This window comes from Glycine soja, chromosome 16, assembly GCF_004193775.1.
Source record: "Glycine soja cultivar W05 chromosome 16, ASM419377v2, whole genome shotgun sequence".
In the NCBI taxonomy this organism is placed as follows: domain Eukaryota; kingdom Viridiplantae; phylum Streptophyta; class Magnoliopsida; order Fabales; family Fabaceae; genus Glycine; species Glycine soja.
Window position 1 is genome coordinate 11,023,731 of NC_041017.1, and position 23,385 is coordinate 11,047,115.

The 23,385-nt window shown below is 33.3% G+C and overlaps 1 protein-coding gene across 1 annotated transcript; it reads left to right on the forward strand.

Annotated features, from left to right (window-relative positions):
• The first annotated feature begins 8,878 nt into the window (after positions 1 to 8,878).
• LOC114390509 (probable xyloglucan glycosyltransferase 6) lies at positions 8,879 to 19,824 on the forward strand. The gene is made up of 5 exons (XM_028351250.1): positions 8,879 to 9,857; positions 12,306 to 12,614; positions 15,445 to 15,735; positions 15,809 to 15,922; positions 18,630 to 19,824. The coding sequence occupies exons 1-5, from the start codon at positions 9,111 to 9,113 to the stop codon at positions 19,263 to 19,265; spliced, it is 2,097 nt and encodes a 698-aa protein (XP_028207051.1). The 5' UTR covers positions 8,879 to 9,110; the 3' UTR covers positions 19,266 to 19,824.
• The last annotated feature ends 3,561 nt before the right edge of the window (positions 19,825 to 23,385 follow it).

The window sequence follows — 23,385 nt, forward strand, 5'->3', positions numbered from 1 at the left end:
AAAACCCTCTACTTTTATCTTGGGTAAATTTTGGCCAAGAAAGAATGAAATTGGTAGAGTACAAAATCAATTTGCTTGTTCGGAATAAAAGCACTTCTGTCATGTAAATTGAGAAGATATATGACAGTAGTATATGATAAAACTAAAGATATATAGGATGCGACAAGGGAGTTTGATTATATAATTATGTATAACCTACCCCACTCTTATCTACTGTCATAATTTGATATACAATTACAATAGTATTCAAATATTATAGCCTTCTATATTATTTTACATAGATACATCTCATATGTTTCTCGTATTTCAAATTGTAAATACTTATTGAATGCATCACATTGAAATGCATCGCTTTTGTTATTTAAAGTAGTTTAACTAACACTTTATAAAAAGACAAAAAGTGGTTTAAATTGCATTTAAGAACCAATTAAGTGATGCATTTCAAAATTACAAGATGAAATATGGGAAAAAATTATAGATATACTAAAATTGAATTCAAAAATATTAGAGGGATGAAAAAAATATATTTTACCCTTAAAATTTTAAGTACTTTCTTTATCTCATTTTATTTGATATTTAAAATTTTGACAAAAGAATTATAACATATAATTAAAATTTTAGAGTTTATGAAAAGATTATTAGAAAAATTCTTGTTAAAAAAATTAAAAAGAATCCTTATCTTTCTCTAAACTAGTCAAGGGGGGTTGGTGTTTGGTCCATCTGATTTTGACAATGTTTTTAAAATCAAATGAATAATTGAACCGATCAAGACACTGAATCAAGATTCATTAGTTCAACCATAGGTGAACCATGGTTGAACTAGTATTTGTAAAATAATAATAATGATTGAATGATACATAAATTAGTATTAAATAACAATAATATTATAACTTTATAACACTCAAAACTAAAATAAAATATTACTACTATTGTATAGAGTTTTAACATTCAAAGTACAAAAAAAAATCCATATAAAATATATCATAATAAATAAGTCTATTCACTATCTAATTATAACTAATCAAACCAATAGACTATTTGGTGGTAGCCACTAATGTTTGAAGAAACTATTGGGGAGATAGAAAATATGGAGATATAGAGACAAAAAGCTAGATGAAAGAACATTAATACTTAATAGGAATAGTATATTATATGACAAAAAAAAAGGTTAGTTGTATAAGAAAATGACGGAGTAAAATGGTTTGATTTTATAGAGTGAATGGACCAGTCCCTATCTAAGTGCCTATGTGAATGTTGGACATTAGATTTGAAATGGTGTCCTTGTAGGCATTGTATAGATAACCTCTAACTTTAAGCATAATTAGACCAAAAACGCACATGAGTAGATCACGTGTTAACAATTACAAACTATAATCAAACTACAAGAATTGCAAACACAACCAAATCGACCCCTACTAATGGCAGGGGTTGGGAGATAGATAACAAAATTCAACAATTAAGGACCAAACACAAAACATAATGAAAAGACATGGACCTAAAACAAAATTAATCCTCCAATTTATTAGGGACCTATAACAATATGTGGACTTTTGAAAGACCTAATTAAATCAAAATTATTTACTTTGTTTTGAACCTAAAACAATGACAGACCATATCATCACAAACTAAATCTCAATACCAAAATGAACATACAAAATTACAGATTGTCACAACTGAACTTCTTCATAATGCCAATTGTAATGACCCACATGCCTACATACTAACTTAAAGCTACCAAAGGGAAAGACTTTATTTTATTTTATTTCATTCTCTTCAATTAATTTATTTATGATCATACTTGTGAACTTTTGTCATTTTCAAAAGCCTAAAGCTAAAAGCATCAACTTCAAGATAAAACATTCATGCATGTATAATCAATTGATTAAAACCACATGCCTCACGACACTTCAACATATACAACTCTTACACACATCCTAGACACTAAGGCAGCCAACTATATAAACATAGCTACCCAGGGAAAAGAAAATAAGCAACGCATCTTTGCGTTCATGTACGTCTATCCATGATGCCTCCATAAGGTAGATTTACCTCCTAGTCATCTGCTCCCATGAACATGAAGTTTGAGATCGTCACAATCACAACCCTACATGTGCCACAACGCAAGGGTAATCTCACCAAAACAAGCATACTTAAAGCAATTAAAAGTCAACAAATAATGAAAGCTAAACCTTAATTACCTTTTAAACATGGAATTTAAATTTCAAATAATAAAAACAATCAATTATATCTAAGGAACATCTCATTTACAATCAGGTAATCAACATCATTAATCAAACATCATCATCATGAGTCTACCAATCAGACTCACCAAGTACATCAAACACAACCACCAAAGACATTCTTTATTGCATGGAGATTCAACACCATATGAGCGATCCCCCATAAGCAACATCCCATAACATAGTCTTTCTTCCGCACCATTCAGGGAGTCTTTTGAGTTGACCCTATGAGGAAAGTGTGGTTTTATTGAAAATAGACATGTGTGATAATGACTTGTTTCTATAGGTTTGCAAGACCTTACATTTATTGGGATTCACCCACTCATTTATTTTATAGGCCCATTCAGAGTTAGCCACCACGAAAACCACTAACACTAGGTTGAGAGCCCACCAAACACCCTTAACTTACATTCCTACTCATATGCATGTGCACCACCTATGCACACACGATATATTTTTGTACACCAACTGTGTACCCACTGTATACCGATGGCAAAACTAGTTTGGAATCCCTAAGATCTTAGGTTTGACACCTCCATACTCTCCATCTCACATGGTCTGACCTAAGGGTCCAAATAGCATTTCAACAACAACTATCCACACAACAACAACCCATCCCCTATAGGCAAAAAGAGCCACTAAACCTCTTGGAAAGTAGTTCTCAACACACCATCATGCCATTTAAAGGCAAAAACATAAGGGTGGTACTTGAAAAGATACCCCACTTGGCGATACCCCCAAGTCATTTTAGTGAGAAGGAGTTTTGGCATGAAACTCACCCTTCCAAGTATACCATTTTCATCACCACAAAGAAAAAAGACTTCCCAAAGGTCATAGCTAACTCCTTTTCACACACATGGACAATTACAAAAGAAGATTATCATCCAACAACATTATTTCATCAACATTCCATTTCCATTTTCAAAATATTTCACTCTTGTTAATATTTCATTCAAGGAAGAACAATTATGTTTATTCATGTACACCTTAACATAATCATTTGTAACTAAACATATCTTAAACAATCACATAACATTCATCACATCATTAATTCACTTACTCATATGCTCATCACATTCATGAACTTATCCCTAGTTCCTTAAGCAAAATAGGAGCTTCCACACCTTGAATTCTTATAGTGACTTCACCAAAATGCATATTAATAGTTATTCCATGATCTCAACTTGTAATCAACTTTAACATAATAATAAAAACTCATAAAATCATTTTATATGCACTTGGAATTGGTTTAGAAACTCTCAAGAAAGTTTTAAGGATAAATAAAGCATTATGCCTAATTTTAGTTTAAGCCACAAAATTTAGCTAGCCAAAAATTTATATTCATCTAAATATCATAGCTTCAGCTAAATTCGTATAAATCAAATCTACCAAAATTTAGCTTTAGCTAAAAATTGTAGCTTCAGCTAAATTTGTCTATACCAAATTCTATCAAAATTTAGCTTCACCTAAAAATCGTAGCTTAGCTAAATTCTTGCAAAACCCATTTCTATCGAAATTTAGCTACAACTACAAATTTTAGCTAATCCATAATTGAAAATTTTGCAACAAAAGTTCTTCAAAAATATGAGTTTTTAAACCCCATTAATGGCTACCTAAGCATCCAAACTCACAATAAACACATCAATAATCAACCCTTAAGCTTCTAAATACTAAACCCCAACAAAAAAAACACAAGATTCAAATCAAACAACCAAAAATCATTATACAACAAGAAAAGAGAGTGAACTTCCCTAACCTTGGGTGGATTCTAGCTTTGGACTCTAGTAGAAAAGGAGGAGAATAAATACTTTGAGCCAAGGAAAAGAGTTTTCTCCCACTCCAACAACAACCCATAACACAAGCACGAAAATTCACCAAAAACAAAGCTCAAGTCAGATTTTAGAAAGCTAAAACTCAAGCATGATTCAACCCAAGCAAAGAGGAGAAATATCGAAAGAAGAGTGAGTTGGAAAGATAAGAAACTTACCACCCAAAAAGGGGAAGCTATTATGGAACTCCCAAATGAAAGGGAAAAATATGTGCTCCTTGAGTGGGTGATTCGAGTTCTTCAACTTCTAAAGAATGGGTAGCTTTAGGAACAAGAAGAGAAGTGAAAAATGAGGATATTGGATAGTGTTTGGGATATTTAGGGATTTAGGGACTATTGGGTTTCTCTCTTTCCCTTAGCTTTTGCTAAAAACACTCATCCCTTTACTTATCTTAATAGCCCAACTCCTTGAGGTCCTAAACACAAAACCAACACCATATATAATAACACAAGACATCCATTCAAATTATATTTTTCAACAACATAAAAACAAATTTAATTACTCTTGTGATTTTATTAAAATCACTTAATCATACATTAATTAAAAATCATAGTGTTACATCAATACTTGTTTAAACAAACTTGTCATTATATGAGCATGTTCTGTAACCAACAATTGTCAAAATGACAACATTAAACTAGTTATCTAACAACAACAAAAAGACCAACAATTGATATCATTGCAAATGGGAAGACAAAAATGCATCCTAAGAATATGTGGAAGTGGGAAGAACATATGGAAGATTGCTCAAGCAAGATGGGCCACCAATGAAAATAGATGGAAAAGGGGTCTTACTGAGGATTATATGTGCCTTATGTGTGGTGGCAGGATGAATAATGTTCTTCATTGCATATGCGACTGCTTGCATGCGAAGGAGATATGGAACCACATGGTTCCAAATTTTGCTAACCTCTTTTTTTTTTTTTTTTTGCAGAGGATTTATAAGAATGGATGGCTAAGAACCTAAAGGTGGAGGTCTTTTTTCTTGAAAATTGGCCTGAAAAGGATGACTCTAGACCTGATATGGAAAAGGCGAAACAACAAAATCTTTCGTGGAATCTTGTGGAGCGTAGAAGACATCCTGCTAAAGCTTCTTAGAATGGAATCTGCTTGGAGTGCTGCAAGCAATTTCGATAAAGGAATACATGTTCGAGGGTCAAAGACTACCAGACATGCTTCCTTCAGGTGGAAGCCAAAAGCAGGAATCGACTTAATTGTGAATTGTGATGGAGTAAGGGATACGATAATAGTAAATGTGTCTTGGGGGGGGGGGGTCTTGCAAAACTGGGAAACATCCTTATCTTACAAGTTAAACTTTGGGCTATATTTCATGGTGTGAATTTAGCCAAGGAGCATGGATGCCTCAAGATTAAGCTTCAATCATATTCTCTTAAGGCATTGCAATTTAATTAAAGATGGATGTGATCAACAACATCCAACTTTCCACATTGTTTGAGCCATAATGGATTGTTTTGATCATTCGTTGACATCTACTGTGAATTATGTTCTTCGTGTGTAAAGCTATTGGTGATTCTATGGATAAATATGGGCTATCGATTCAAGGCCTCTCCCACTTTTTGGAGCCACCAATGTTTATTGGTTACTAGTTAAGGGTTGATATCTCAACCTTGTCTCGCTTTGTTTAGTTTTAAGTTGTTTTTTGGGGCTTGTAGCCCCTCTTAGTCAGGAAAAAAAAAAGAATAAATACTTCATATCATAGTGGTGCTTTGCATTTTATTTAATTGGGGTGGTTTTTATTGCAAGACCTAATATTTCATTTCATTCAAGGATTTATACAAACCAATTCTTGAATTATTGCGATTTTATTATTATTATTATTATTGACAATATTACATATATTTTTTAAAAAAGTTTTAGACAACTCTTGAATTGTACACATTTTGAGAGAGAAACAAAGAATGAGAGATAGTTGATTGATTTGATTGATGATGTAATGTGATACAAAGAAAGAGATAAAAAGAAAATAGAATTGTTGATTGAGTATTTGAAACTTTTGGTGGTCAAAATAAAAATATTTTATATTTTCTATATATTATATTTTATCCAACGAATATTAATAGAAAATCAAAGGGATGAGATGTGTGACAAGAGTGTGTCATAGCTAGGCTTGGTGATGTATAGATTAAAATTCAAACAGGTTTTGTTTTTTAATATGTGAGAATTGAGATCGTGTTAGAAAATTTATAATAACTCACATATTTTGTATAACCAATTAAGTTATTACAAGTTGACAATACAAACATGTAGGCTCACCTCCTTGTGTCTATGATTAGTGAGTAGTACTTACAAGGCTAATTTTGCAAGTGATATGAAATGTTTTTTTTTTAAAAAAATGTTTACACAGTCCCTATTCATTTAATATTGAAATGTTTTTTTTTCTTTTCACTTTTTTAGTTTGGTCCAATTGCAAACGCTTTGTTCAAGCATTAATGTTTCAACATTAAATCCCCAAAGATAAGTATCTTAATGATAAAATAAAAATGTAGTATCTTAAAAACCGTCCATGTAATACTGTCATGTAGTCATTTGGGATCTAAACACTACAGTACAATACTATGCTTGGACATTAGGGACATGATTATCAAACTCTCGAGTTAACTTGTTAACTCTTACGAGTTTACAAGTCCACTTACCCTCTGCGAGTTGACTTGTGGGTAAACTCTATTTTTAGGAGACTCTGGATAAACTCTATAAAACTCTAAGTAAACTTGGTAGACTCTCAAGTTTACCACTGAGTTAACGAGTCAGCAAGTTAAAAAATTTAAATCAAAATGTAAGTCATTTTGAGTTATTTTCTGTATGTTTAGTGTTCAACATACCTTCATTTAGTGTGTTGTTTTTGAATAAAAAAATCCTCACCTTTAATAACACCAAACCTTGTTCTCTAATAACATCAAACCCTCGATGGGAATGATCTACCACTAGTATAACATGTGCAAGTTATTATCTAGTAGTGGTGCATTACGAGACTTGATTATTTAAGTATTGTGAAATTTATGATGTACTATTTTGTTTTATTATATTGTTGAAATGTTTAATTAGTATGTTATTTATAGATATTTTATTATTATTTTTATATAAAGTGGACTCTTATGAGTCTACAAATTGAGTCTAAGAAACTTTCACGAGTTTATATAAATTCTCGAGTTTGATAATCTTGATTAGGGGTTTGTTTCAACCGAAGCACACATTCTATTAACTTGAGCTGGTTTAGTCTGGTCTGAGATTAATTTTTGTAAGTTGGATTTTAAGAACTAGAACTAATATATTTAATAATAATTTTAAAGATAGATCTAAATTATATTTTTGATTATTTCAATCTAGTTTGATATTGTATATTTTTTTAAAAAATAATTCTTAAAAACTATTAACAATAATTTTTTATTAAATGGACATAAATTAATATTATGTTAATAAATCGGATAGACTTGATGTGATCCTTTTAAAATTTTGAATCATACAAGACCAAAAATAAATCGCTCTCAATCTATCCCTAATTCACCTGCAATGATAGTCCACCATCAATAATCAAGCAATCTAAATCAAATGACAAAAATAATACGCAGACTGACAGGGCAAGAAGATAAGAAATAATAAACAAAAGCAGAGCAGTACTACAAAGTTAGATAGTTAAATAGCGACACTAACGTGATTCCTTAATTGAAGTCACATGAATCACCCCTTTTTGTCTGCTAACATACACGAAGCAAATCCACAAGCAATCTCTCATCGCCACCTTGTCTAATCACGCTCACGCGCCACCATCCTCCGCCCACACCTCAAATCATCACGCACAACACAAGCAACAAAAATAAGCGCGTGGACACCCAATCAATAGTAATAACAACAAAAGAGAAAGATTAGTGACATACTATTCTTTAATATTTTTTTCTTACAAACTTTATGATAGAATAATCTTATTTAATTAAAATATTTCTTTTTTATATAAATTTAATTAAAATATTCTTAATGATAATACTGTAAGAATTATTAGGATTAGTTTAGTAGTAGTGAAAGATTTAGATAATAAGTAGGAAAAAAAAGATTTAGATGATATGCATAAAGATATATGTTTGATTTTTATTATTGTCATTATACACAAATTATTATTATTATTATTATTATTATTATTATTATTATTATTATTATTCCACTAATGCATTTATTTCTCAAAAATTTATTAGTAAAAAGTAATTAATAGTTTTTTAATATTCTAAAATAGCAAATAATTTAAGATAAAAATATTCCAAAAATGACAAATAAATAAGACATAAAAATACTAAAATTCATATATTTTTAATTTTTATGTTCTTTTAATGAATTTTAATTAATAATAGAAGAGAAGGATTAGAAACATAGTTTGTAACAAACTTTTTTTCTAATTCATACTTTTTTTTATTAAAATTTATTAAAAATTATAAAATCTCCTGTTTTTTTAATGCAACACTCACGAGTTTTTCTGATCTCTAATAATTTTTAGTTGATTGGTGTAAAAAAGAATAAATTTAAATTAATAACGAATTCTTGACATTTTTTACGATAGAATACATGAATTTGAATAAATGAGAATATTCATTATTTTTTATTACATCATATCGTATTTTTACATGTCTATTTCTCTCTCTCAATACATAAAATAACACTGAAATATCCATTAATGAATTTCCTAAAAGATTTTTTAAAAAAGAATATATTAGAAGAAGCATATAGTTCATTAAAAAAAAAGAAGAATAAACATATTGTTAAAAAATTATACATAAAAGAAAAAGTGATGGAAGCAAGTTGAATCCTTTGGCCCCTGAAACTGAAAACGCACAAAACACGAACACACGCAGCTAAAAACTTGGTGCTACCTTAATTATAGCTCTAACACCACACCTCTGCCTCTGGATCAAGCACCTTCACAGTCACCACTGAAACAAAAACACCATAATACCGAAAAAAAAAAACAGAAAGAAGAAAGATCTCTTATCTTTCTTTTTAACTACCCTTCATTCAAATCCTTTTTTTTTTCTTTTCCATGTCTCGCACTCCCAACTACGAGTTCCAGGAATGGTGGAACAAGCAGCGCGAAAAGAACACCAATACCAACAACCTCGACCCCCTCGACGACAACCTTAAAAAACTCGAGTACGGCCACTCCTCTCCGCCGCCGTTCACGGCGCTAGACGTGGACTCCTCCACTGCCGCGAACTCCGCCACCTCCGACCACGACCGCTCCGGCAGGAAAGAACGCTCCCGAAGCGCACGGCAGCTCACATGGGTCTGCCTGTTGAAATTCCAGCAGCTCGCTGCGTCCCTCGGCTGGCTCTCCCACGGCCTCCTTTTCCTCCTCCGCACCGCCCACCGCCGGATCACCGACTCCGCGTCGTTCCGCGGCGACACCTCGCGCCTCTACCGCGCGATCCGTTTCTTTCTCATCACAGTCCTCCTACTCCTAGGGTTCGAGCTCGTCGCGTTTTTCAAAGGCTGGCATTTCAGCCCTCCCGATCCGAGCGACGTTTTGGGCGTCATCGGCGTCGTTTACGCCGCGTGGCTCGACGTTCGCGCCACGTATCTATCTCCTCCGCTGCAGAGCCTGGCGAATCTGTGCACCGTATTGTTCATTGTGCAGTCGGTGGACAGGGTCATTTTGATCTTAGGGTGCTTCTGGATCAAGTTTCGGAGGCTCAAGCCCGTGGCGAGTGTGGATTACGATGGCCCGGGGCAGAGCGTGGAGGATTTTCCGATGGTGTTGGTTCAGATTCCCATGTGCAATGAGAGGGAGGTAAGATGATGTAGGTTGCTTTGTCCTTTTTGAAACCTACCGAATCTGTTGTAAATGCTGAGTTTTTTTTTTCTATGAGGTTGTCGTTTTTGTTATTTGTTTGTGATCTGGTGTCTAGTATATATTTATATATATAAATGATGTAAATGTTGGTGATGAGCATGATTTTGTGGGTAAAGTGCAAGTATTGTGGCTTGATTGGCCTGGTATTATAAGATTCCTTAAGTCTTGCTTGGATAAACTTCCCTGTAAGCACTTATAGGAGAAGAAAAAAAATAAGAAGGTAAAATGAATTGGGCTTCTCCCATAAGTTATATTCAACTTGTGCAATTAACTTCTATTGAAGTTCTGCCATCTAACTAATTTTAAAAGTTGAAGACTTGAAGTGCGTCAGTGTTATCAATGGTGGAAGGCCGAAATTCTGCCTTATAAACACACCATTGCGCCATATGGCTCCACCATGGCGAGACTTCCTTCACAATTTGCCTATGGCGGTTGGCAACAAATCCGCCACGCCATTCCCCCATTGCGGGGCCATAGCCACTATGTAACAACACTGAAGTGCATAAATGAATTTTAATTTATAGGAAAAGTTCAATTCAATTACCTTGTTATTTTCTTTTCCTTTAAGCGCTGATGGAAAAGTTTATTCAAACAGGGCCTTAATTAAGGGCTTACTAAATAACTGCTTATCATATAAGATAATCTTATGTGTAAGTTGTTTCCATAAAAAAATTGGGTTAAATTGTTTTTGTATAAGTTGTAAGTTGTTTTTATAAGTTATCCTGGAGTGTTTATTGAAACAAGCTGAAAACAACTTGTGGACATATCATAAGCTATTTTCATAAGTTTTCCCGAGCACATCCACGAGTATTTATATATTATAAGCAAAAAATACTGTAAATAAATTCTTTTAGGGGTATGTAGTGTGGGCAGTATTTGGGTTTAGGTGATTAATGTTAGAGCTTTTGTAGCTTGGTGATGGCAAAATGTGAGGGTGTGTCTTGGAGCTTGGAGTCATGAGAGTATGGATGTTTGCTGTCACATTTTTAGCGAGATTGGCTCAGGTGTTGAATTTTGATGCTCCGCTTTAAAGAGGGAATGGCCGAGAATTGTCTTGTGTGTTTAGGGGAAGAAATTTGTCTATGTGCTGTAATTAAATGCTGCATACCTGAAACACTATTGATCATATACAACTACTACTAGATCCTCCTTAAACCATGTATCAACAACTACTATAGTATATTTATCCTTTTCCTAATGCTGAACTTGGGGAAGCAATTACAGAGGACAAACTGATCAAAGCAACTAGCATGCTGCTACTTAGACCAAAATAAGAAAAGACAAAAGATAAAAGAATAATTTGGATAAAACTTTCTGAGTTAATAAGATTATTAAACATGTGCATAGATTCAAAGCATGGGAAGTGTATTTGTAGGCAGACAATAAATGTATAAGTGGAGCAAGGCTTTCTTATCAATGGTAATAAGATAGGTAAAACCATGACCTACAAAATCACTCTTCTTTGAATACTGTGAATGAGTGATATGCAACTAAATGAGGCGTGTGTGTGCAGAAGGGTGGCTTCATTGGCTTGTGCTACAATTTCTGTAGTGGTATATGGCTTGGGCCATGTGTGGTTGATTAAAGCTAGAGCTTTGTAACTTGCAGATGCTAAATGTCTTGAAGCTTAGAGCTATGACAGAATGGATTTTTGCTGAGTTATTGTGAGTGAGACTGAGACCAGATTAGCTGTTGGGTTTGGATGCTCCATTTTAAAAAAGGAACAGCAGAGGGTTGTTGTGTGTATGTGGTGTTTTTAGGGGAAGAAATATTCTTCTCCTAATCCTCCACTTAGGGAACCAACTAGCATTTGGCTATGTAGACCAAACAAGAAAAGATGAAAGAAAAAGCAATAGATTTGTTTAGCATTCATATGCTTAATTAATAATAATACCCAATCTATGCTTAGATACATAATATATAAAGTGTATTAATAGATAGAATAAAATAAGTGTGTAAGTGGAGCAAACCTTATATATCAAAATGATAATAAGATATTAAGATAGGTGGTGCCTATTTTTCCAACTCATATCCTACAAAAGCATGCTTGTTTAATTATTATGTCTTGAAACACTCTCTCCTCCCATTATTTTCATATCATATCACCATACTAATTTTCCTCCTCCATGCTTGTCTATATTTTAATAGTCATATAATGAGCATCATTTTAGTGTAAAGGAGGAGGTGCATCTTCTTATCACCAATGTCACTATAAGTTTCTCTGTCTTCCAATCAGCCCCTTCCCTACTCCCTAGAATGTAAAACCAGCAAAGGCATTTTTCTTAATGAGCTGATCAATTACTAAGAATCTGATATCTTAATTTTATATCACTGTACTCTCCTTTTTTGTGATTATTGCTTAATTTTTATCTTGTTGGCCTGTAGGTTTACCAGCAATCCATTGGAGCAGTTTGTATCCTAGATTGGCCAAAGGAAAGAATGCTTGTACAGGTTCTTGATGATTCTGATGAAGTAGATACCCAACAGCTTATCAAGGCAGAAGTGCATAAATGGCAACAAAGGGGTGTTCGGATAATATATAGACATCGGCTTATACGTACAGGCTACAAGGCAGGGAATCTTAAATCAGCAATGAACTGTGATTATGTTAAGGATTATGAGTTTGTGGCAATATTTGATGCTGATTTCCAGCCAACACCGGATTTCTTAAAGAAGACAGTGCCTTATTTCAAGGTAACTTTTTGTCTATAAATTTCAAGTTAAAAGTACTGCTGATTTGAGTAAATGTAGCAGCATATATTTGAATTTGAAAAAGAACAGTTATAGATGTTTGTTATTTAGACTCATAAAATCCTTATGATGATTTCACATTTTAGATTGAATACGTCCTTAAAATTAGTCATTAAGTTGTAGAATCTGTAAGTTCTTTAGCTCTGAGTTTTAATTTGGAGATGTTATACATGCTTTTCACACTATAAAAAATGAGATTAGTGAACTTTTTGATCTATAGGCTCTAGCATACAATATAAATATATAAAGTTACCTGTAATGATCTAATTATTGATTTAAAATCAGGTTAATCATTCAGAGCAAAGAGTGATCAGTTGTACACATGCACTGGCATCCACCATCCTTTCATTCAAACTGAAGTTTTGAACCATTGGTGTTTTATTTTTATCCATATCAACTTTGTAATTGGTATTCAGGTTACATAATTGACTCAGCAAAGAATGTTTTATTTTTATCCTTGTAGTCTTTTGGTTGAAATTTTCTTTTAAAAATTATTGATACTTTGTTAGGAGTTAGGAGAGAGGGAAGATGTTTGTGAGGATATTAGTTAGTCAATTAGAGGGGGTTTGTGGCATAAAAGCTATGGTTGAAAGGAAGAGGTCGATTCCGTTCTATATAGTTTGCAAATTGAGCACTTGCTCTTTGTAAAAGGAGTAATCCTTTGTGAAGGGGAATCCTTGGAGGGAGTGTTATTCTATTTTTTTGTTCAATCAGTAAAATCTTTCTTTGGTAACAAATTGGTCCAACCTGCTGGATTCAAATTCCAAAGAGAAAGATGGGATCCTGGAGTCAAGAAAGGTGACCAGCAAATGTTGTTCTCAGCTTTCAGAAATCAAGAAGATTGAGGGAGTTGAAGAGATCGAACAGATGCTGCAGCTGTTGATGAAGAAACTACAACAACACTAGAATCAAATGAGTTGTTGAACAAAGAGGTGTTTGTGAAGGGGGTATTCAATTATCGTGGATTGCAATCTCGTTTGTGCAAGGCCAGCATTTTAGAGCTGGAGCACATGCTACATAAACATATGTTGCTGAATAAAGAATTTAGTCCCCATTGAGTATTTCAAGAAGAGCATGGAGGGAGTGTGTCAGAATTCGGTGAAGCAGAAGCCCTTTCTTGGACAATAAAGGTGGAATTACCCAGGGTAGTGCTTTTGACTACGGCAGTGACTTGTTGCAATCTTTGGAGACAGAAAACAAAGTTCTAGAAGGTGATTCAATGATCTAGAACCAGACACATTGTGGTGAAGAAAACAACCGATGATGCAAATTAGCAAGAGAAACCGAGATTTATCCACAAATGAAAAGGGAGAAATACAGAACACAGGAGAATTTGGGTTGCAAAGACCCTTTTTAAGATAACCCAATACTATAGTTGAAGAAATAGAGAAGGAAGTCAAACAGGGGAAGGCAGCAATGGCTCAAAAAGTTTGGATTTTAAGTGGTCTGCTGCTAGAACTGTGGAACCATAATCTTCATATGGCAGGCATGGAGGTCTGATTTTCTTGCAAACTGGTCGATCCACCACCGTCTGAACCTCTAGACTAAGATTCACTCATGAAGGCTAATGGATCATCTATGAGTGAGCTCTGAGTCTCACATATAATGGTCAATTTTTCACTGCCTAAACTGCTGGATTCAAGTCTGTATGTCAGTTGTTGGTTGGTTGAAGATGTGGCGATGCCAACAAGGATTTATGCTGTGAAATGCAGCGTGAATGAAGACCAGAGGCACACAATTGGAATTACACCAATCAATCTATTTCATGTCTTGTGGCTTGATGGACCAAGCCCAGGCCACAAGAGAGAAGCTCTGTGATTTTATAGAAGATTGCTTTTCAGGCTTAATGGACCAAGCCCAATTAACTACGGCAAGGGAGGAGATCATGACTCATGAGGCTGTTGAAATATGGATCTAATTGAAGGAAGAAGATTTGCTTTAAGGTTACACTTTGGGGCATACATTTGCCACAACCTCATTTCTGGAGGCTTTCATGCCCAATAATCTGCTAAGATCCCAATTTGTGTTAGCAAAAGCTCAACATCCCATGTCCCCTCATTTTGTGTGCCTAAAACAGAGCTCTAGAATTCCAGCCTACAGGACATGGTTGAATTTCAAGAGGGTGATGTTTTTGTTACCAAAGAAAGATTTTATTAATTAAACAAAATAGGAGAAAGAATACTCCTCCAAGGATTTCTACTTCACAAAAGATGTCTCCTTTTGTAAAGAGCTAGTGTTCAACTTACAAGCGATAAACATAATAAACTTTTTCCCTTCCATGACTAACTAACTAGTATTCCAACTCTCCTACCTAAGTTTCCCTTACCTCTTCTAAATTTTAACATACTTCTAGGAAGTTAAACAAGTTAAATTTGATAATGTTCTTTTGTAATTCGTCAAATATGTTGAGTATTTTCATTTTATCTCCAATTCTAAACTAGTTTGAACTTTGAATGAGTAATTCTGCTTCTTTGAGATGTCATCACTTGCATTAATGCTGCTCCTGCCTTTGCTTCTTGTAAATTTTTCAAAGTTGCATCAATATGAGCTGCAAAAGTAATTGATGACTTCTATTAGAATGATAGTAAAGAGTAAACAATTCATTTCTATATATAAAGACAATATTTTTCATATGGAACAATGTTTTCAATAGTCTAAACAAATAGTAGAAAATGCTTATTTATTACCAAGTCATTTTAAATGAAAATTCTTTCCGGTTCCTGTATTAAGAATCTGTCTAACCGTTTTTCCCCTTGTTTTACTCTAACTGAAGGGAAAGGATGATTTGGCATTAGTACAGGCAAGATGGGCATTTGTAAACAAGGATGAGAACTTGCTTACAAGATTGCAAAACATCAATTTGTCTTTCCACTTTGAGGTGGAACAACAGGTGAATGGTATCTTCATGAACTTCTTTGGTTTTAATGGAACTGCTGGTGTCTGGAGAATAAAGGCCCTTGAGGAGAGTGGTGGTTGGTTGGATCGAACAACTGTTGAGGACATGGATATTGCTGTTCGTGCTCATCTCTGTGGATGGAAGTTTGTATTTCTCAATGATGTTAAGGTGCACTATATTTCAAATTTTGGTGCCTAATCATAAATGATTTAGATTTTAATGACAATTTGTCTTCTTGCAGTGTCTTTGTGAACTTCCAGAGACCTATGAGGCATATAAGAAACAACAACACCGCTGGCATTCTGGTCCAATGCAATTGTTTCGCTTGTGTTTTCTTGATATACTTCGTTCAAAGGTATTGAATTCAACACATGTTTTCTTTCAATTCTTTTAAACCCACAAAATTAGCATTCTATTGTTATGTTGTTGTTGTTGTTATTATTATTATATCATCCGAATATAAATATAGTTTGATCCTTTTCGGTATTTTATTTTCCGAAGAATCAGAACTATATTTCCAAATTGTTTTTCAATGAAAATATCCACTTCTTGGTAGTAAAATTTGAATTGTTTTTGCATAAATTCACTTAGAAGCACACACACATCATGACACATGTTTTCTTTCAATTCTTTTAAATCCACAAAATTAGCATTCTGTTGTTATGTTGTTGTTGTTGTTATTATTATTATATCATCTGAATATAAATATAGTTTGATCCTTTTGTGTATTTTATTTTCCGAAGAATCAGAACTATATTTCCAAATTGTTTTTCAATGAAAATATCCACTTCTTGGTAGTAAAATTTGAATTGTTTTTGCATAAATTCACTTAGAAGCACACACTCATCATGAGACATGAGAAGATAGATTAACATTAGAAAAGTGCCTACTTGATGAGTTGATGGTATCAAATATCAAATTTTTGCTATTAGGCAACATAAATATTTTATGCTGATTTGTTTCATTGATAATATGATTGTAAAGTAGTTTACTTACTAGTAAGCTGAGGAAAGAATACATAGAACTTGTTAATGTTTCCAATTAGATGCATTAATTGTTGATCTCCTGTATGCTCTTATCATATGCATTTTAAATGTTAGATATTATTATTATATGTAGTATGTTTTTCGTCTTCTTTCTTGAGAAGACATGAAAGGGTTTAAAACTTAAAAGATAAAACCCACCAACTGATCACTTCAAGAATGTGAAGTCAACCTCACTTCATGCCTTGGTCCGAGTAATACTCATGACATGCATCATAGTAGGAAAATATCTGGTCTTCCTTGAGGCCAGACATGGCTCCCAGTGGCTCTCCAATAATGTATTTTAGACCTGCTAAGTTCCTTCAGCCCCAATCTTCTTTACACTCATCTTTTTTTAATAATAAAAAAAAACGACTATCTCCTCCTGAAGTTATGTCATTTGAAAGTATCTTGCAAAATCATTAGATACTAATCATAAAGCTGTCAACTATCTACTACTCACTCGTTATCTTTCAGTCAAGCCTTTAGGAATTTAAAATCCAAATGGATATAGGACAGTGTAAGTGATAGGCTGTGATGTGTGACACTTAAGCCAAAATATAACTAAGTTCCGTAATTATATATAGTATAAGGATATAGGCTATTCTTTCTAGAACACATTGAATTTCTAATCTGATTAAAAGGCAGTTAGGCATTTTTTTGGGGGGGGGGGGGGGGGGGGGTGTTCAAATCAAGAAAACAAAACAGCAATCCTAGGCATTCAAGTTCATGTGACAAAATTTATTGTTGTTATTATAGTATTAGCATGTTTTGTAGTTAATTTTGAATTTCCGCCAAGTGATCATCCACAATTCAATCAACAAAGCAAGAATCATAATCGCAATCCTAAATCAATTTAATTAACCTAGATTACCAATCTATTAACCTAGCCTCAATTAGATTTCAGATTAATCAATCCTAGTTTCTATTATTTCAATTATAAAATTAATGTCTAAACCCAATCAGGCTTAGGTCAAATATTCATAATTCATGTTTGCAAGAGAAATCCATAAAAGAAGAAAAGGATGAGAAAATTTGTACAAAACAAAGATTAAGCATACAAACTCAATACCTAACCACAATCCCTGAATCCTTTATATTGATAAGGTCTTTATTCTTTCATGATATTGAGAATTACCATTGGAAAAGCTTTAAGAGTGCAGAAATACAACAACACTGAAATCTTGAAGAAGAATCTTGGATCTGTCAAAAACCCTAAACAATAAATTCCAAAGTGTATCAATTTGTATTCTAAATTCCCTATATTACTGTTGCTGTGTTTTTCACAATCCCTAATATAAACCTAGTCCTAACTATGACCTACGAAATAAGCTTCCATGGTGTGCTCATATGCCTTGATTGGGCTTAAAATAAGTGAGATATGTTTAAAACAGTGAGGGTATGTTCAATATGTGTGGCAGCACCTCTGCTCAAACTTAAAGGCTAAATTTAACCTCTGGAAAGCCCGAATTTTGCCTATTTAACATTTCACAACTTGTATATCTCTTTTTCATCTATCTTGGCATATAAAGAACACACATATCAAATCTACAACTGTTATGGCTAAAACACTGTACTAATGTCAATATACAATTGCTGAAAAATTGCTTCAAACCCAATTCATCCCAATAATTAAAATAGTGCTAAGATCACTTAATTAAAACCCACAACGTCATTAATAAGGCAATTATAGGGGTAATTGATGTTTTAAAAACAGTAATTATCAATGTGGTATAATAATTAAGCATCTTGTTATAACATTGTTAAAGCATCTACATTAGGGTAGTGGAATAATGGAGTGCGAGCTTATTAAATGTTATTTTCTTCACAATTCTCTTTCTTTAAATTAGAAAATACAATTTAAATTCTGTACAAAACTTTTGGCTGTTGAAACGCTCATATATACTAAAGATATGCTTACCCAATTATTTGTACTGTTATTTGTGCACATCTTGCACTGTATGGAATACTAACTCATTTTTTTTACATCCATTTATTAAAATAGTTTGACTTCTACGATGTTAATTCCATTTTTACCAGGTTAGTTGGGTAAAGAAGGTCAATTTGATATTTCTTTTCTTCCTCCTGAGGAAGCTTATCCTGCCATTTTATTCATTCACGCTATTCTGCATCATTCTTCCTTTGACCATGTTCCTTCCTGAAGCCGAGCTCCCAGCCTGGGTTGTTTGTTACATTCCTGGAATCATGTCCCTCCTAAGTGTTCTCCCAGCTCCACGGTCATTTCCATTTATAGTTCCTTACCTTCTATTTGAGAACACTATGTCGGTAACTAAATTTAATGCCATGATATCTGGATTATTACGCTTTGGAAGTTCTTACGAGTGGGTGGTTACAAAAAAGTTGGGAAGGTCATCAGAGACAGATTTGGTTGCCTTTGAGAAAGAAGCTGAACCTCTAATGCGATCTACTAGTCTTCATAGATCATCCTCAGATTCAGGCATTGAGGAACTAAGCAAACTAGAATTGTCAAAGAAAACTGGGAAGACCAAGAAAAATCGTCTCTTCAGGAAAGAACTTTATCTCGCATTAATTTTGTTGACTGCCTCAGTTAGAAGCTTATTATCTGCCCAAGGAATTCACTTCTACTTCCTATTATTTCAAGGGATAAGTTTTCTGGTTGTTGGTCTTGATTTGATTGGAGAGCAGGTTAGTTGATGTCCAGATTTTGGATTTTTAGTGCATACAAAACCTCTAAGATCCTCATTGATAAAGGTCAGAATGGCCAAACCATAAACCCATCCCTGAACACATTGATTTGAGCCTAAGCTGTTCAGTGTGGTTTTTGGCTCCCAATTAAAGCAAATCAGTTGCTGCTTGACGCCAAACTTGCAGTTTTGTTTTTGGTATAAGACTTATGCCTCATTGTTGTTGCCGAGTCATATGCCTTAAGTTACATAACAGTTGTTTCAGTTCCTAATGGCAAAACGTATCAACACTTTGGAAAAAAGATAAAGGGGTTTAACATTCCTGTCCTATAATGCAATGCCATTATAGAATTACTTGCCTGCCTGAATTGAAAAGGTGGAGATTGTTAAGATTATAACATTTGTTATTCTTTTTTTTTTTTTCTATATTGACATACTGTACAATCACATAATTTCATTGTGTCGTTGCTCAATTTGTATTTGTTATCAGGCAGAGAGGTTTTTGGCACACCTGTCAGCAAACATATTTTCATCTTTTACCATTAATTTTAACTGTTGTCTTTATCATAGTTAATTTTGCACTTGATTGTGATTATGAAACTTTGAGCCTTGTCAATAGAGAACCTCAATGTTACCTTTGTGATAAAGTAAGCTCGTCCATAAATATGTTGTAGATGCTTGGCCCTAGCCAATATCAAATTTGTACTGGTTTTACTAACATATGTGCAAGAGTGGATCTCTAGGAATCGCAGATGTATCTTATGATTTCCCTAAGATTATAATCCATATACCCACACCTCTCCTTGGGTGTTTAAATGGGTCTCACGTTTCACCTATACATGTCACTCATTTTAATTAGTTTCAATTTAAGCACCTTATAAGTACTCCATCTTTCCAACTCAGCACCTTTATTTGGTTCTTAAATAGACAACACAATTCAAAAATAAATAAATAAATAAAGTTGCAATTATCTTCTTTATAAAATAATTAAATTATAAAAATTAAGAAATTTATTTGTATTGGAGTATTTTTTTGTGAAATATTTATAAAAAAAAACACATTGTTTTATGAATTAGATTGTACTAAATAAAAAGCTATACAGGTTTATTAAATAAAAGCTATACACGTTAAATAAGAAAAGCAATCCAGGTTGTTGAAAAAAAGCTATTCAGGTTTCAGGTTATTAAACAAAATTTATAGACGTTTCAAAAAATATTTAAAAAAAACTACAGATTAAAAGACAAGCTAAATGTTAACACTTATCAGTTTGTTTGTTTTTTTTTTTTTGTTTTTAATACAAAAGCTGATATATGGTCCCCCCCCTCCCCCATACTACTACAATTGTAAAAAATAAATAAAAAATTAGTGCTTTATTTTGCGCCGACTTTAATCAATAAAAGTTTCTATTTGCCTGTTAAAAACAAATAAATTGAAAGAGGTGACAGTAGAGAAAGAAAATGTTGCAATACCTGTTATTCACTGAATAGATTGTTTATACTATTAATAAAATATTTTTAAAAGGGAAGTTTGAATTTTCATATTACAATTATCACTATTTATAAGAAAATCTTCCAACAAGTTCAATGGGTCGTCAATGCAGCTGAATAAGCTTTTGGAGCTCAGAAATTTAACTACATTAGACCTAGACCTTTCATACAGTATAACTTATGAATCATTGTGAATGTTACAAATGTTGACTTACTTTCCTTTTTCAGAATTAGCATACTAAAATTGGCATCCTGCAACTTGAAAACTTTCCCTAGCTTCTTGAGAAAAGATCTTTCAGATAATTTGGAATAGTGCCCAACTGGATTTGGAAACTGCAGAATCTTGAAAGCCTTAATATTTCTCACAATTTGTTAACTCATTTGAATGGACCTCTGCAGAAATTTACTTCCAACTTGCTTGTCTTTGACCTTCTTCACAATAAACTTCGAGGGCCAACACCTATTTTTGCTGAAAAAAGCTATCTACTTGGATAACTCAAGCAACAAATTTAGCTCATCGATCCCAATACATAACGATAATTACCTGTTATTCTCAGCTTTTCTCGCTCTTTCAAATAATACTTTGCATGCCGATTCCCTTTGCAATGATTCATAACTTAAAGTTCTTGATCTATATATTAATAACATTTTTGAAACAATTCCCTCATGTTTAATGGAAATGAGTGAGACCCTTGGGGTATTGAATATGAGAAATAACAATATCACAGGCCTTGTACAATATATGTTTTCAGCTTCCTGTGCTCTAAGGACTTTGGATCTCAATCACAATAAATTAGATGGAAAGATTCCAAAACCTCTTGCTAATTGCACTACGTTACAGGTGTTAAGGTAGGAGAAAACGAGATTACTAATGTCTTTTCGTGCTTGTTAAAGAACATGTCCACCCAGGACCCTGCATGTCATCGTTTTGCAAAAAATAAATTATGCGGTGACATTGGATGTCCTAACACCAATGGCAATTGGAACATGCTTCATAAAGTTGATCTAGCAATTAACAACTTCAGTGGTAAGATACCTGGAAACAACTTAGTGCTCATATGTATTATCAAGACAGTGCAACAATTATGAGCTAAGGTAAACAGATTGAGTTGGATAAAATTTTAACAACCTTGACATCCATTGATTTCTCGTCCAACCAGTTTGAAGGAGCTAATGAAATTCAAAGCACTTTATGCCTTGAACTTGTCAAACAATGCTTTGTCCGGCGAAATTCCATCATTGATAGGTAACCTGGAACAGCTAGAGTCCTTGGAGCTTTCACAAAATTCTCAAAGTGGAGAAATTCCTATTCAAGTTGCAAGTTTGTCATTCCTTTCATATTTAAATCTCTCCAATAATTTGGTAGGAAAGATTCCAAGTGGTACCCAACCAGGCCTTTCCAGCTTCTTCCTTTGAAGACAATGTTGGGCTATCATTTCACTATTCTTCTATTGAAGGCAATGGAGGACTATATGGTGCTCCATTAAATGGAAACCCAGATGGTAAAGTGGCAAGAGATTTGTCACAACCAAAATGTGAGGTTATGTTGTAGAATTGATTGGAATTTTATTAGTGTCGAACTTGATAAATGTCAGGACTTATTTATGCTCCACTCTTGTTATGGAAGCAATGGAGGATATGGTATTTAGGAGTGTGCAAAAAAACTTGTTCGAATTAAATTGGATTGTAACCAAACCTAAACCGAATTGATTTTTTCCCAAAACTAATTCAAGAAAAAATGAGTACACTATTTTATGAAACCAATTCGGTTAATCGAATTGTTTTCATTTAAATTTTTTTATTTGAAAAAAATAGTTCAAAACAGTTTAAAAATCATTTCGAAACTAGTTCGCCTCTTAGAACCAGTTTAAAACTGATTAAAACTCGTTCAGCGAACCAGTTTTTTAAAACCAATTCAGTTTTGAACTAGCTTCTAAATCAGTTTGACTATTTGGATATAAAACCAAACTAGTTACAATTCAAAACTAGTTTGATTCGATTTTTTTACCAAATTAGTTTTTGCACACCCTTATGATATTGATAACTTCACACAAAATTCTTTGCTAGACATTCCCTCATATTGACCTTGAATATGTAGCGCAGACCGAAGAAACATACACAACTTTAAGATGGCGGAATTAGTGATTACAGTGAGTGTGCAAATAAGTAAAATCATGATGCAATCTTCTTTCTTAGTGGTCTCTTTTCCAAATTCCATAATTGTTTGGGTTTTATGTCTTAATGGAAACCACAAAATAACTTTTAAGACTGCATTGTGACTTTGAATATAATAAGATTATTCATTCGTTAAAATTATTAGATATCAAAAAAATAAATTATAAAAATGAGAAATAACTCTTTAAATTATTCTTGGAATAACTTGATATTTTATTTAATATATAAAATGCATGAAAGAAGACAAATTCCATGTAAGGTCTTACCTTAATCTTTCCCCTAGGAGAATTTTTTCCTCTTTCCAAATTTATCTCAATCAGTTGAGTAGATTTGTTGAAACACTATTTAAAATTATCGTTAATCCATCACTAAATAGTCATCACCTTCATCATCATGACCATCATCATGGAAATAAAAGAAAATGTTATTTAAATTTTGTACGAAACTTTTGGTTGTTGAAACGCTCAT

Bases quoted from the DNA above. Each gene is read 5' to 3' on its own strand.
- LOC114390509 (XM_028351250.1), top strand. From the start codon at position 9,111: ATGTCTCGCACTCCCAACTACGAGTTCCAGGAATGGTGGAACAAGCAG. The intron at 9,858-12,305 runs GTAAGATGATGT...GTTGGCCTGTAG, and splicing joins CCATGTGCAATGAGAGGGAG to GTTTACCAGCAATCCATTGG. The intron at 15,736-15,808 runs GTGCACTATATT...GTCTTCTTGCAG, and splicing joins TATTTCTCAATGATGTTAAG to TGTCTTTGTGAACTTCCAGA.